The 16,786-nt window shown below is 39.3% G+C and overlaps 1 protein-coding gene across 15 annotated transcripts in view; it reads left to right on the forward strand.

Annotated features, from left to right (window-relative positions):
• Positions 1 to 16,786, forward strand: part of clasp2 (cytoplasmic linker associated protein 2) — a 557,389-nt gene that overhangs the window by 367,828 nt on the left and 172,775 nt on the right. For 9 of the 15 annotated variants that reach the window (XM_041189359.1, XM_041189360.1, XM_041189361.1 and 6 more), the window contains 4 exons: positions 427 to 539; positions 4,579 to 4,602; positions 9,248 to 9,492; positions 9,575 to 9,638. In XM_041189359.1, coding sequence (XP_041045293.1) covers positions 427 to 539; positions 4,579 to 4,602; positions 9,248 to 9,492; positions 9,575 to 9,638 — 446 coding nt within the window. The remainder of the gene's footprint in view (positions 1 to 426; positions 540 to 4,578; positions 4,603 to 9,247; positions 9,493 to 9,574; positions 9,639 to 16,786) is intronic. The other 6 variants (XM_041189362.1, XM_041189364.1, XM_041189366.1 and 3 more) reach the window with 1 other exon arrangement.

Raw genomic sequence — 16,786 nt, forward strand, 5'->3', positions numbered from 1 at the left:
ATTGGAATGAAAAAAAAGGTAAAACTAATTTTTGCGGAAGTTACAGATTGCTCTTAACTCTTCTTGTTTGCATCAGCGAATTAGTAGATTTAATGAACAAAGTCATAGCACATTTTTCTGTATCTCCCTGCACAGATTTTTTCCAAGCAAAACTCTGCAGCATAAATATCATTTAGGATAACACTGTTCTGTGTAAACTGATAGGATAGGCAGAAACCTTATGAGTTTTTTTCCGTTTGATACCTTGACTTACAGCATTTATTTACATCACAGACGTTATGCATGTGACATTTTGTTCAGGTTGAACTTTTTTTTCAGTGATCCTAACTGGTACTCCATTTGACGTTTTCAACCCTTAAAAATTAATTAGAAATGTGATATTTTATTGCTAAATGCTTAAAGTTCTGTTTCTTGCTGATTAAATAGCAGGGTCTGATCGCTATGGATTTAATCAGTCCAGTAGATTGTCTGCATCAGTGAGTGCCATGCGAGTTCTCAACACAGGATCTGATGTAGAGGAAGCGGTTGCAGATGCTTTGGTACGTACAGCTAAGTTATATGATTGTTTATTTGCCATTAATACCTGAATTCCGTTAGTTTTTCTTTTAAAAGTTTATTGTTATGAAGCAAAACGTTCTGTCATTTGTTGTGATACCCATGGAGACCAACAAACCAAAAGAACCAAATGTACTGAACAATCCCAATGAGAAAGCCATTGGACAACTTTTACGTTAACAATCAATGCATTACACATTAAATAGCAGTTACAAAAAAGATAGATCTCACCAATTTACTATTTACTAAGCAGCCCATTCAACACGTATGGCACCAATTTCAGCCTCAAAGTCCTTCAGAACTCTGAATTCCCTCAGGTAGAATACCAACTCCTTTTCTTCGAGGATCTAGCCACCAATCCTCATCTGACAACAGCTCCCAACCAAGCCGAGTTCCACAGGCATGGTCTTCACCTAAATGGCGGACTTCTTCGAACCTACTTCACTCTGCGCACCACAGTCTTGATGGCATGGATCCACCAGAAACAACCTATATCTGAACCTTGAGTAACAACCCTGTGCACAATATGGCAGGTGCTTGTCAATCAAGTCCTTTAAAACAGCTGAAGCAACGACAGTAACCTTACTTGCTTGCTCCCAGATCCTACCTTCATGTTTACTGCTTTTCACCTGTGTCACAACCTCTTCTCCAGCACACCAGGCCACATGGGCCCCTTTTTGCTGCAACCCTGGTCGCATGGGTGCATGGTTTTCCATCCTTCCTCCTCCTCTGCCTGGCGTTTCTTTGATGGGAAGGGGGATTAATACCTTGTTGCTGGGATTGGCAGAGCTGCTCTGTCCCCTCCACTTCACTGCAGACCAGCGCTCCTGCTCTGTAGAACTGTTCATCTTTCCTCAGGTTCATGGGCACCCTTCCGGTTGATGCCAGTCGCGGAACCCTGCCAGATTCCCCGAATCATGGAGTCGGTCACACATTAATTAACCTGCACATACTACAGTTCAATTGGGAAAATAACAGAAACAGTATTCTTTACTGAGCTTCTAACATCAGTCTTGTGCATTACCCAACCCAGCCTTTGCTGTGCATTGGCCTCAATCTGTGACTGCTCGCTTGGTTTTTTTTACTTCCATCAGCAGAACTTGATACATCAAGCTTCACTCCATGAGTGATTATTTGCCTTGCTCCTCTTCTGCAGTGCTGTGACCAGATGCTTGTTATTGGCTGAATCTTCCAGTCCCTGGATCGGAGACCCTGTGGAGCTCCACACGAACCTACGTTGGAATTGCCCAGAAAGTTTCCATTTCCACAGGGCTATTGCCCTGCTCCCTGGGACCCTCTGCGAAAGCCTCTGACTTTGAACTAGAGTCGGAGACTATAGAGAGTTCCATGCTACTTACCTGAATAGTTATCCAGGAAATTTAAAAACCGAGTCTAACACCTGGGTACAAATGACCCACCAATCACACAATCCTGAACTCCCTGACCTGCTGACCACCTGACCCGACTACCTCCCCTCTGCCCCCCCCAATGAAGACATGTGCAGCAGTGCCAAATCGGGGGAATCTTCGAGCGCAGTGGCAATCCATTCATCATTTCTGCTGTTGGGTAGATTCTGGCCATAACTTCAAACTGGAAAACATGACCTGTTTCCTGTGTGGAGTCCTGTGTATTTTTTTGTGTGTCTGTTGGCTTCCAACTTTGTTCCTGCAAGGCTGTTTATATGAGGTACTTTGTTAAAGTACAACTTTTAATAGCTGTTAGGACAGAGCTTAGAGCCAAGGCAGCTAAATACACAGTCACTAATTGTGGTGTAATTAAAATTGGAATGGTTGAGGCCAGAATTAGAGGAGTGCAGATGTTTGGGCAGGCTGTGGAACTGGAGAAGACAATAGCAACAGGGAGGGGCGAGGCCTTGGAGAGATTTGAAAGCCAAGATGATTTAAAAGCAATTCATTGCTTAACAAAGAGCCAATGTAGGCCAGCAAACATGGGATAATGGGGTGATGGGTGAATGAGACTTGGTATGAGTAAGAACATGTGCAGGGTTTTGGGTGATCTTAAGTTTACAGAGGGTATAATGTGGGAGTCCAGCCTGGAGTGCATTGGTATAATCAAGTCTAGAGGCAACAAAGACATGGATGTAGCTTTCAGCAGCAAATGAGTTGAAGCTGGAGCAGAGTCATGCACTGTTACTGAGATGGAAATTGTGCTAATGCAAATATTTGGTCGGAAGTTCAACTAGTCGTCAAATATTACTGAAGTTGTGAATGGACTGGTTTTGCCTGAGGCAATTACCAGGGAATGTAGTCTGTGACAGGGAATGGAGACAACATCTTTATCTCAATATTTAATTGGAGGAAATTTCTGCTCATCCAATATTGGATGTCAGATAAGCAGCATGGAAATTTAGAGACAAGTGGAGGAGTTGAAAGAGGTGGCGGTGAGGTGTCATTGGTGTACATGTGAAAATTGACACTGTTTTTGGATGACGTTACCAAGGGGCAGCATGTAATTGCGAAAGAGGAAGGGGACAGGGTTAGGGAAATTGGGTGAAATAAAAACAGAAAATGTCAGAAATACTTAGATCAAACAAAATTTGTCGAGAGAGAAACAGTGTTAAAATTTAAGGTCAGTGACCTTTCGTCAGAGCTGTCATCGGGTCATTGACCTGACAATTAACTTTGTTTCTCTTTCCAATGTTGCTGCCTGACCTGTTGAGCATTTCCAGACAATAGATGCAAATCCAGAGCTAAAATCAGAGGTCCAATAGTGGGATAAAGTTGATAGAGATGGGGTGGAGTTGGTATAGAGCACCGATGAACTGTTGTCCAAATTTAGCAGTAGGTGTTGCAGATAATTCAAGTCCAGAAACTATTTTGAGGGTAGATTATCAGAGGACATGCTGATGGAGGTATTTCCATGGAAATGAAGATCAAAGAGCTCTACAGGTTTAGTTGCAGAGCAGAAAGATGATGGCTAAGGTGAAAGTCATTGTAAAATCCAGAACAGCAGAGAAACGGACTTCAATCCAGGTGAATGAATCTCTGGCCAGGAACTGACTGTACTAAAGCTGAAAAGGCAGCAGAATCTGGAGTCCAGTCACAGGCTGAACAGGAAATTGAAGTCCCACAGTTAGATCAGAGGTGGGGAATGGCTGTTAAGTTACTTTAAAAAATATATGCAGCAGATCAGAGACTGTAGCTGAGTCTTAGAGTGTAGGCCAATGCAGAAGCATAGCCTTGGCATCCAGAGAAGTTCATAAATTTGGAAACCAAATTTCAGGGAAGATCCAGAGCTTTCAAAGAACAGGCATGGTCATGGGTTGGGGATTTAAACTATCGGGCAGAAGCAATATAAACTAGCAATTAACTTGAGTTAAGATGTGTATTCGCTGTTCCATTCAGGAGAACGAAACAGTGGAAAAGAGGAAATGGGGGGAGAAGGGACAGATAGAGCTGCTCTGTGAAAAGCTCCCTCAGGAGCCATCTTAAAATTCCCCCAAACATATTTCCCTCCACCTTATGAGCAGTTATTCATTTAACTATTGGTTGCTGTTTGGTGGGGTCTTATGTGGCCATTGCTTTGCACATAGTTTGAATGCATAATAGCAGTCACTGCACTTGAAAGTAGTATCTGAAAGATTACGAGGTGTTTCTGACTAAGTGATAACGTGTGAGATACCAGTACTTGATTCCTTGGATTATGATTTGTGGTGTACACCAGAATCTTAAATGGAGCATTTTTTAAAGTTCTCTCCAATTTTCTCCTTTTCCTGTCTTTATTGAAGGACTGACTCCTTGTTGAAGTACAGTTCTGGTGGCAAATTACCCTCCTGTACTTCTTTGAGCAGCTATTCATGTTGCAATCTTGACAATGAGTTAGGCAGGACATGAGATGCATCATTTGCCCACTGGTGGAAAGATAATTGCCATGTGCAATCACTCATTTTTGTTTTCTGCTTGTGGTTTCATTATCATGCTTCATAACAGTAACTAAAATAATAAATACCAGCAAAATATGGTCTGACTGTTCTCAATTTTTCTTTCCAAAAATTGCTATCAGCTCCTAGGAGACATACGGAGTAAGGTAGAGATATTCTTCTTTCCAAGACTGTTTTTCTGTGAAGGGTTGTGTGTTGTGCTATAAGCACCAAGCTGTATTTCCCTAGAATTGAATTCAACAGCATTACCTAATAGCTTTATGAATATGTGTAACTTGTTTGAGATCAAATAATTAGCTCCAAATGGATTTCAAACTTTTATCTTAAATTTAACACAGAATCTGACCAGAAGAATCCTTTCACAATTAAATAGCAAAAAAACAAAATGCAAAGAAGTATTGGTCATGTAAACCTTGCACATTGCCACTATCAATGTGAGCTGAAATGGGTGTGAACCTAAAACAATCTATATTTTCTCACTTAGAATGCTGACTTGCCATTTTCAGCCAAGAAGTGCTGGAGTCTATCCTGCACCCTGCCAATGGGCTATACTGTTGCAGTGTGTAAAAGAGATCAATATTTCCTGGTCTGTCAGGTTCAGTTTTCCAAAGTAGCTCTTGTACTTGGAACATATATGATATTTACTACATGTATATTCAAGGACATTTTCTGCAATGCTGAAGTTGACATATTTTCAAATCATTGTTTCTGTACAATGACTTTCTGCAAAGTTGTGTTGTGGAAGTAATTAACATTTTTTAACTAATAAATTGACAATAATTTGGAAATGCTTCTATTTTGCACCACAGGAAAGTGTCACACTTGTATCTGATTGGTTTATATTGATGAAACAACAATAAATTAGAATTTGCCTTATAGGGAACTTAACAATGAACCAAGAGAATACCCTGCTGCTTTCTTCTGATTTTGAACCCAAGTTTTATGAGGAGCAATTAATCTGCAGAGTTCTTTTGGGAATGTCAATTAGCCTTTAATTGATCTCAGGATATATGTATTTGTAGCAGTTAGACTTTGTGACCTTAAAGAGTAAAGCTAGTTAAACGAACCCCACCTTAATTACTGAATAATACAGTGGGTGTTATGTGGTATAAATTCCTGTTGTTGTGAAACAGTACCAGGCAGAAACATTATCCAGAATATGAAAATCGCCACTGTAGGTAGAATATAACCATTGTTGCAGGATTGAATTTATTTGTGAAACACAGTAGTACAGAATTCCATTTACAGAAAGTTTTTTTCAGAAAAAAGTCTTGTCCTAAATTTTCAAAGTATTTTCATGTTCTACAAAGTCACACTGACTTGTCTGATTTCTGAAATAATTCACTGAAGTTGAAGATCAAATGAACTCATGGAGCTGCGGTGGCTAAGTATCATAAGAACTTAAGAAATAGGAGTAGGGTAAACAATACGGCCCTTCCAGTCTGCTCTGCCATTCAGTATGATCATAGCTGATCAATAGCCTTAATTCCACTTTCCCACCCACTCCCCATAATCCCTTGGTTCCCTAAGAGAAAAGCCTGTCTATTTCAGCCTTAAGTACATTCAATAATGGAGCATCCACAACCCTCTGGGTTGGAAAATTCCAAAGATTCAGAGCCCTTTGAATCAAGTAATTTCTCCTCATCTGTCCTAAATGATCGGCACACCCCCACCCCACCCCCTGTATTCTAGATTCCCCAGCCAGGGAAAACAAGCTTTTAGCATCTACTCTTTCAAGCCCCTTCAGAATGTATGCTTCATTGAGACCATCTTTCATTCTTCTAAACTTAAGAGGATATAGACTTAATTCACTCAGTCTCTCATCATAGGACAACTCTCTTGTCCCAGGAACCAATTGAGTTGAACATTCGCTGCGCCATGTCCAATGCAAGTATATCCATACTTAAATATGGAGACCAAAACTGCACATCCTGCGCCAGATGGGGTCTCACCAAAGTCCTGTGCAATTCTGGAAAGCCTTCCTTAGACTTGTACTCCAATCCCCTTGAAATAAAGGCCAACATACCATTTGTGTTCCTAATTGCTGCTTCTATCTGCATGTTATCTTTTTATGTTCCTTGTACGAGTACACCCAAGTCTCTCTGGACATTAGCATTTACAAATTTCATGCCTTTTTGAAAACGATTTTGCTTTTCTTACTACCAAAGTGAATAACCTCATATTTCCCAACGTTATACTCAATCTGCCACTTGGTTACAAATCACTTAATCTGTCTATATTTCTTCGCAGCCCCTTTGTGTCCTCCCAACTTAGATTTCCATCTAGCTTTGTATCGTCATCAAATTTAGACAAAGAGAAAGAGTAATGCATCTAAGTCATTAATATCGATTGTAAATAGCTGACGCCCTAACTCTGATCCATGGGGCAGGCCACAAGTACAATTTGCCAATTTGAAAGTGCCTGTTTATTCCTACTACTCCTTGTCCATTAAGCTTCTCATCCTCTATCTGTGCTAATTTATTACCCTCAACTCCATGAGCACCTTATCAAATGCCTTTTAGAAATCCAAGTATATTACATCTACTGATTCCCCTTTATCTACCCTACTAGTTAAATCCTCAAACAAGTCTCTTAGCTTTATCGAACATGATTTCCCTTTTGAAAAACCATGTTGACTTTGTCTGATCAGACTATGATTTTGTTAAGTGCATTATTAAGACATTCTTAACAAGAGATTCCAGCACTTTCCCAATGACTGTTATCAGGTTAACAGGCCCATAGTTCTCTGCTCTCTCCCTTTCTTGAATAGTGGTGTTACATTTTGGTAACTCCCAATCTGTTGAGACCATTCTAGAATCTAGAGAATTTTGGAAAATCATAACCAGCAGATCCACTATCCCTGCAGCAACCTCTTTTAGAGCCTTGGGATGTAGACCATAATGTCCTGGGATTTGATGCATTTTGGTCCCTTAAGTTTCTCCAATCTTATATCTCCACTGATATTATTTACCTTAAGTTCCTCATTCTTCTTAGCCCCTTGGTTGCCCTCTAATTCCTGGTATGTAATTTGTCCCATCTGCTGTGAAGACAGGCAGAAAATATTTGTTCTGCCATTTCCTCATTCCCCATGATAGTTTCCCCTGTCTCAGCCTCTAAGGGAGTAACAGGTGTTTTGATACTCTACATTTTAAATATTTGTGAAAGCTCTTAGAATCTGTTCTCATATACCTGGCTAGTTTACTCTACCAGTATTCTATTTTTCCCCTTTTTATCAACTTTTTGCTGGTTTCTAAAATGCTCCCAATCTTTGACATATTAAAGGCTTTTTAAAAATCTAGTACGATTTGCACCACAGATGGATCTATCTTGCTGAGTTTTTGTTTTTCAATGGAATGGATTTTTGTTGAACATTTGGATTGTTTCTTTAAATGTTTCCCACTTTATTTATTACCATACCTTTTAGTTTATTTACCCAATCAAATTTAGCCAGCTCTCCCGCCATAGCTTTGTAATTGGCTTTAAGGTTTATTTTTGGGATTGGAGTATGTCATTTTCAAAGCTAATATGGAATTCAATTATATTATGATCATTTTTCCCAAAGAATTTTTATTATGAGATTGCTAAGTAACTCTGCACAATACTAGGGGGAGGCGGTGGCATAGTGGTCTTGTCACTGGACTAGTGTTCCAGAGACCCAGGGTAATGCTGTGGGGACACGGGTTCGAGTCCCACCATGACAGATGGTAAATATCTGGAGTTAAAAGTCTAATGATGACCATGAAACCATTGTTGATTGCTGTAAAAATCCATTTGGTTCACTAATGTCCTTTAGGGAAGGAAACCTGCCATCCTCACCTGGTCTGGCCTACATGTGACTCCAGACACACAGCAATGTGGTTGACTCTTTTATATAAAAAAAATGCCCTCTGAACAAGGCCAGTTAGGGATGGCCAATAAGTGATGGCCTAGGCAGCGACACCCACATCCCATGAACAAATAAAAATAAATAGCTTCAGCCGTAGTTCGTTCCATAATAATTTGCTCCAGCAGAATGTCACAAAAGCATTTTACAAACACATTTTCCATAGCACATTTGCTTATTTGATTGGTCCAGTCTATATGAAGACTAAAGTTCCCCATTATTATTACTTAGCCTTTGTTACAAGATCCAATTATTTTTGTTTTATGTTCTGTCCAATGGTATAGCTACCATTAGAGGACCTATAAACTACTCCCACCAGTGTTTTCTGGCCCTTGTTATTCCTAATTTCCGCCCATACTGATCCTATTTTATGATCATCTGAGCCAAGATCCTTTCTCACAACTGTGTTTATGTCATCCTTTACTCCTAGGACTACTCATCCTCTTTTTCTATTCTGCCTGTTTTTTTTTTTAAATACAGTATTTTTTGAAATACCCTGAAATATGTATTTCCCAGCCTTGGTCGTCTGGTAACCATTTGTCTATCAATTAGATCAAAATTATTTATCTCTACTTGTGCCATTTGTTCATCTATGTTATTGCATATGCTTCGAACACTCAGACAAAGAGCCACAGGTTATTTATGAGTAAAAAAATAACTTAATCATTTCGGTGTTATATCTTTTGATAAAATGAGATCAATTTATAGGCATCTATTTTACTGAATACTCAAGTGAAATCATTGTCACAAAAATAAAGCAAATGTAAACAACAAGGAACTAAATCATTGCTTTTAATGTCATCTTATTATAAAAGGAAGGTTGAAATTAATTCTCAATCATTTATTTCTTTGTTTAAAAACTGATGTAAAAATAGTGAAGGTGTATAATAAGTCCTGTTGCATTACAGAAAAAGCCAGCAAGGAGAAGATATGAATCATATGGCATATATTCCGATGATGATGCCAACAGTGATGCATCCAGTGTCTGCTCTGAACGTTCCTACAGTTCTCGAAATGGCAGCATCCCCACATATATGCGACAGACTGAAGATGTAGCTGAAGTCCTTAACCGCTGTGCAAGCACCAATTTTTCAGAAAGGAAGGAGGGTCTGCTGGGCTTACAGAGCTTACTGAAAAACCAACGGACATTAAGGTAGAGGGATTAATAAGTTTACATTATGTTTTCAAGTTGTGTAGTTTTGTCAGCTAATCCATAATTATTCTCTTTTCAACAGTCGTGTTGAATTGAAAAGATTGTGTGAAATCTTCACAAGGATGTTTGCGGATCCTCATAGCAAGGTATGCTGGGGTATTTTGGATTAAAATGTTTTAACAGTTAGCTCATCAATATCGATGGAATACTTTGGAATTTCACGCTGTTGTAGTTTTTGCCAATTCTATTATTTGTAAAGGAGAGTGTGACTCTTACAAAAGTGATTTTAAAGAAATCAACTGTCAATTATCATTTAACATACTTGAAGTAATTTTGATAGTTGTTTACCCCTCCATTGAGGACATTATCATCCTCCAACTGCATTGTGTGTCTTGGCTTTTAGATACCATCGTTTCACCTTCCACTCAACCACATACCCCCATTTACAGGAAAATTCCAGCCAATATCCCACAATCCAATCAATGCCTAAAATTAGTGAGTTTTCTTAACTCTAGCAATTTGTATTAAAAATTTAAACATAGCTCCCTATGTTTAAATTTCTCATATCACACGTAAAAAATACTTCTGAAATCACAGGACATGTAAGATGTAACCCTTCGACTTCTCTATATAGATTTAAAAAGATTTTAAGGGTGACGAGGTTTAAATGTTGATGGAATCCACAATTTTAATTTTCATCAACATCAAGGCTGATTTATAAGTACCATGTAATATCAATTTTTAGAAAATTCTGATAATTTAACATGTAAAATTATAATCAAACACCAATGTTTTGATATAATTATTTGGGATAGCAATATTTTTCTTTCTTGCATTTATCCAAATGTAATGGTTTTCCCGGTTTAATTGATTTTCCTGGTTTAATTGGTTTTCCTGGATTTTAATCGGCTACAGATTCTAAGTAATACCACTTAACAAAATAAACGATATTCTTCTTTCTATCGTATAGGTGTTTAAGGAAGGAAAATTAATTACATTTTTAAATCTTATTGACCTTGCAAAGCATTGTGTGCAGAACACCAACATAATCATCATAATTGAAAATAAGATGAACAGATCTATATTTTTAACCAGCAACTTCCTTACATCAGAATGACACTCCAATATGAGCTAATATAGTAATAAAGATCAAATATTATATTCCCCAATAGAACTATCACTTCATGTTATTATTGCATTCCAGTACCCTCTATGTATTGCAGGAACAAACCAAATTGACAAGGAAAATGACAATGTGTAGGTCATTTAAAAGATTTGATCCTACTGACATTGGGAATTTATCCACATAATCTTTCCATTCTGTATTTTTTTTATTTGAGTTGCTATGTTGCTTCTTTGTTGTCAGCCTTGTCTCTGTGATAGTAACCTCTGAGTCAGAAGCTTGTGGGTTCAAGTCCCACTCTGGGCTGATCCACACATAATCCAGGCTGACACAGTGTTGAATGAGCACTGTACTGTTGGTGGTGTCATCTTTTGGAAGATGCATTAAACCAACATGCCATCCATCTGTCGCCTTAGATTGATGTAAACAATCCCATGAGTAATTTGAAGAGCAGGGGAGTTCTCCCTGGTGCCTGGCCAATGTTTATCTCTCAGCCTACTTCTCTAAAATTAAAAATAACAGTCATTATCTTGTTGCTGTTTCTGGAACATTGCTATGTGGAATTTGGCTGTCGTGATTCCTTAATTGGCTTTCAAGTGCTTTGGAACACCCCGAGGTCATGAAAGACTCAATACACTTTTCTTCATTTTTTTTCTTGTTGGCATGTGGATACTAGCTGCTGCTGTCTTCAACTGTAGAAAGTCATTCTTCTTTATTTGTCTAAGTTGATATTCATCTGTTTTATTCTACGTAGTCTTTCAGTCAAAATCAGATGTAACCAGATGCCCAAGACACTCAGGTTTCAGTACCATACTGTGTGTTTTTCCTGGCCTCCACCTTTGTGAAATTTATATATTGACTGTCTCTCAAATCATTTTAAGTGTGACCTAGAAATATGTGTGTTAATTTGATAATCGTCCCTCATTGAGGTAATGTTGTCTCAACTCCAGCATTGGACAGTCATCCTCCAGGAAAATATGTGCTGTAAAAATGAGTTGAGCGGGATAGGTTGATGGGTGAGGAAACACTGGATCTTTCCAGTGGGGCTAATTTGTCCCTGATATGAACATTGTGCTCATATCATCGACTAAAAGTACTGGCTTGATGAAGTAATTTGTAATTCTATCTGAGAAACATTATAGGCTTGTGACGAAGTCCTTGTCTAAACCTTTTAGCACTAACTGAGCCATTCCTCAGAAAGCTGTGGCACTAACCACTGGATGCAGAAGAACAGATATTGCTGCTGATAAATCTTAGCCCATTCTTTCAGAAAACATTGCAGCTACTCTGGTCTTAACTTATTGAGAACTTTCACCCTTTGTTACCGATTGAGGTTGTACACTTCTCGTCACTATTAACATTTGCATTCCCTACTCCCAGCAGAATGAAATCTGACAGCTCCTTCAGTAGTGGCTGATGCGGGAGATTATCTTTCAGCCACTTTCACTAATGGTCAGATTGTAAACATCTACTTGCTGTGAAAATATTCACACCCTGTTTGCTGAGGTTAGTGTCAATCCCATTTACAACCACTTGTACTCAAAGCGAGGATAGTTCTGTATCTAGAAGTTTGCTTAGCTTAAGATTTATGTGGACATTGTCCTCATTCCAAAGCTCAATGGGATGTGTGAAGTTTAGTTTTCAAGGAGCCTACTTGTCTATCTTTGACTATCAGACCAGAATAAACCAACTCCATCCCTTTTGGAGTTGAAGTCTACTCTATTTGACTCTGAATGAAACCAGGACAATCTTCACTAATGTCACCATTACAAATATTTTATGTCTGGAAGATTGAGCATTATACTTGGAATGGGAAATAGCTGTGGCAGTGATCTGGCAGATTATTGGTGAATGGTTATTTGGAACAGCTAAGGAGGACCAGCTTTATATAGCCCAATTTATACCTGCAGAACATTTGTTCCTGCCTCCAAGATCTGTGACTATTGTCAATAAACAAGTACAGGAATGAAGCCTGTTCTTTTTCCCCTTCACAAATTCCAAACAATTGCACCCATGAGGAAGATAATTATTGAATGTGAGTGCTTTAAATATGTATAGTCCAGTATGTCAGCTGAGCAGAATTCTTATGTCAATAGGATTTCAAGGTCCTATTTCAGCTTTGGTAGCTAAGCAGGTGACACCTGGTGTGAATCTTCAGTGTACCTTTTTCATTGGTGTCCTTGGTTACAGATAAATGGCATTCACAAAATTGTTATTTGTTGGCAAAAGGCTGGTTGCGGTCCTGGTGGTACCTGAAGGCCATCTCAAGGATTGCATCCAAGAGAAACCCTAATTCTTGGAAAGCAGGGTTACCCAGTCTACAAACCTAAGCAGAGATGGCATCAGAAACCCTTCTAAATTTCCTTTTGCAGGTCCTTGAGGTACTCAGTCCAAGCCTAAGCCTTTTGGTGGTTCTGCCTCAACCACTCAATACTGATATCACAGCTGCAAACCCATTAAATGCTGAAGTGAGATTGGGATACTTAAAGATTTACAGGCCATGATGGAAGGGCATCAGTGCAGATTTTTGGATTGGGAAAACAGTCAAGAGTATCCAACTCGTAGATTTTGAATTTCAATTGTCTAATTTCATCAGGCATGTCCACTAAGATCACTACGGTAACTGTCTACTTGGAAACTGAAATCAGCAATATACTGCGTGTCAATTACACAACAGGAAGGAAATGGTCGCCCAGAAATAATAGATTCTATTCTCTTCTCATGCAACAGCTTAAATTGCTTAAGCTGAAGAAATTCATCTGGTCCCTCTTTTCAATTCATCCAGCCAATCTGCTTGAGAGATTGGCTGGATGTCATCAGTAAAGGGTGTATGTTACTTGGTCACCTACAATGTCAGAAATATTGAGGGTTTGTCACAGGGAAAGAGCTATCGGTGCAAGTTTCTTCCTTTGCAATCTTATTGTTGCCTCTGCAATGTTCACAAAATGCCTGTCTATTTTCTAAGTTAGTAATACCAGTTAGCCTTTTGTTATTTGTCTGACACAACTCTCACCTTTACTTCAAAATTTTCATTGTCCAAGCAATACCTTGTTTGACAGAGCTTCCTACCTACTGTCATCTCTCTATCTCTGCATTAAGCAACCCCTCATTTTCTTAATTCTTCCTTATTCAGTGCCAAATTCTTTACCTTGCTTTAACCCTACGACCTGACAATCCAGTAGTTAAATACTGTCAACCACCTATGTAATCACCCCTTCAAATTTGCTTTCACACAAGGCTCCAGGGTCATAATCTCCAAAAATGCCTTTTTATTTTCAATTTACTCAATTTACTTCCCCTTCCAACTTCTGCCCTAAAAAAAAATATTCAGAAGCCTCCACACCAATACTCCTCAAACTACTTGTCTGCATCATCACTGGACCCAATAACTACTGTAGTTTGCTTCCATCTTTACTGTATGCATTCCCATTATATCCTAGGAGGTCTTCTATATCTACAGTAACTCCTTGTATAACAACATGTAGCATACAGCTTGAATGTCAACCACCAGATCTAACCTGATCAAATTTCTAAATGGATATATGGTGGTATTTTTCCATGTGATCATGAGTTAGAAGTCACCACTAGTAGCTGGCTCAATCGCCATTTAGTAGTAAAAGTCCAACAGTATATTACTGCATTATTTTCTTAGCAAACCGATTTTCCACTCACCAAAAGATTCTCTACTTTTAGAAATGTTATATGCAGAAAAGTAGCAAATGCAATTGTAAAGCCAATTATTTGTGAGACTTCCCAGTTTCATACCAGGAGCAATATGAACAGATGAACTTGTTTAAAAGTTATGTTGCTCAAGCAGAAAAATGCTGAGTTGAACATGAGTCTGACCACACTATGCACCAGATGGAAGGAAGAAAAGTTTGTTAAATGTAAGTTTCTCTATGAACCTGAAACTATCCAACTGCTGTTTACTGTTAGATACTACATAGGATGATGTCGAATGTACTGCACAGAAACAGACCATTCAGTTCAAATAGCCCATGCCAGTATTTACGCTCCACTCAAACCCCCTCCCATCTTTCCTCATCTAAATCTATCACACCTTCTGTTCCCTTCTCCCTCGTATGCTTGTCTAGCTTCCCTTGAAAGGCATCTGTACTATTTTCTTCAACCACTCCCTGTGGTAGTGAGTTCCACATTCTCACCACTCCCTCGGTAAAGAAGTTTCTTCTGAATTCTCAATTGGATTTCTTGGGCCAGAATTTTGACCTTGATGGGCGGGCGGGCAGCTGAACTCTGCTGCCAAAGCGGGCCCCGCCGCCATTTTAAGTGGGCGGGCCAATTAAGGCCCGTCCAGTGGTCTACCCAATGGGAAGCGCCATGCACTTCCTTTGCGGGGGGTGGAGAGATTCCCCATCTGTCAAAGTGTGCTCTTTCGCACATGCGCACGAAAGAGCACACTGCTCCTTGAGACTAAGTGCTGTTTCAAGGAGAGCGCTGAATGTTTAAAAAAACTTTAAAAATAGAGAAAGAGAAACATTATTAACATGTCCCCCTCATGTGACACTGTCACACGAGATGAGACATGTTAATAAATATGAGTGAAACTTTAATAAACTTTTTAAAAACTGAGATGAAACTTCATCCCGCCAGTGGATGAGGTTTTATTTTTTTTCAGAAGCCTGCTGGGGCTCCTGGCCTGCCTGCCAGCCTTAAGGTTGGACGGGCAGGTCTTTCAATGAGCTTAATGATCCTGTCAGTGGCCTCAATTGGCCATTGACAGGTCGGCGGGCGAACAGCTGATTTTGCTGTCCACCTGCCTTCCTAAAAATTTAAACGGAACGGATGACATCGGGGGTACCTCCCAAAGTCATCCCGCATCATTTTCCCTTCGGTTAGCGGGCCCCACCCTCAAATCGCCGACGGGGAAATTTCTGGCCTAGGTGACTATCTTAAGAGTCTAGCTTCTACCTATGCTTTGCCCTACAAGTGAAAACATTCTTTCTGTATCCACTCATAATGGACGAGGATAACATCTGAGATACAGAGAATAAGCATAATTAATGCCATGGCACTGTAGGATAAGTGGTTATCCAGAAAAAGAAAGACAAGAACAGACAAGTAGAAGTGGTCAGAAATTGATCTCTTAGAGGGATACACATGGCCTTCTAACCAGGGCTAAGCCCCAAAAGCCATATTGCCCCTCCTTGAGCTTGTTAATCTCTTATCAGTTACATTGTTAAGGTTTGTTACTATCATGACAATTTCATCAAGGTTAAGAGAAACAGGTGATGGGTATTAATTGTCTTTGAGCACATATAAATAAGGGATAGCTGGGATGCTGGGTTCTGTGGGAGGAGAGCTAAGAGACCAAACAAGTTAGTAAGCTCTCAATAAAGAAAATCTCTGTGCCTTGGTTTGGGTTTCACTCGCTGGTTTGAATTCTATTAGCAAGGTTGGATTAAAGGGAATAACTGAATAGGTGGAAAAACATTTGGAAAGGGAGGGAAAGCGGTCAGAGGTTCTGGTCTGTGTAAGAATCAATGACACAGAAAATAACAATATGGAGATCCTTTGGAGACAATATTATAATTTAGGGTCATGGCTGAAGAGCAAGATCTCATGGGACGTTATCAAAGGACTATTTCCTGTGCCACATGTTGGACAAAGTTATTGAAACCCATTAATACATGCCTTGAGAGGTGATGCAGGAGTGAGGATTGTTGAAAGAATAAGCAGAGATGGGGTGGATTTAAATTGGGATAACAGTGCAGAGGGAAAAGCAGAATAAATGTAGTTTATGAATAATTAGAGGAGAGGGAGTAAAGATATTCATGGATAACTTCAATTACGCTTGTATGGATGCAAGAAATCCTTATATGGTGAGATACACAAATAAGATTGAAGTGATCCAAAGATATAGCTGCATGATTCTGCATGAATCAGTATGAGAAATGCAACAGTGTCACATCCTTGATCAAAGATTTGGAATGGGAATCGTTACAGCAAAGGAAGGGAAAAAATAGACTGACCATGTTCCATAAAATATGGACTGGAATGGTGAGAATTGAAAGAAACAAGTACCTGGTGCTCTCCAGCAATGACAAAACACGAGGTAGCCATCCACACAAGCTACAAAGACCATTTGTTTCCAAGACAGTGCATCAACAATCTTTCTTCCCGAGGACAATTCCACAATGAAACAAGCTGCCA

Source organism: Carcharodon carcharias, chromosome 6, assembly GCF_017639515.1.
Source record: "Carcharodon carcharias isolate sCarCar2 chromosome 6, sCarCar2.pri, whole genome shotgun sequence".
Lineage (NCBI taxonomy): Eukaryota > Metazoa > Chordata > Chondrichthyes > Lamniformes > Lamnidae > Carcharodon > Carcharodon carcharias.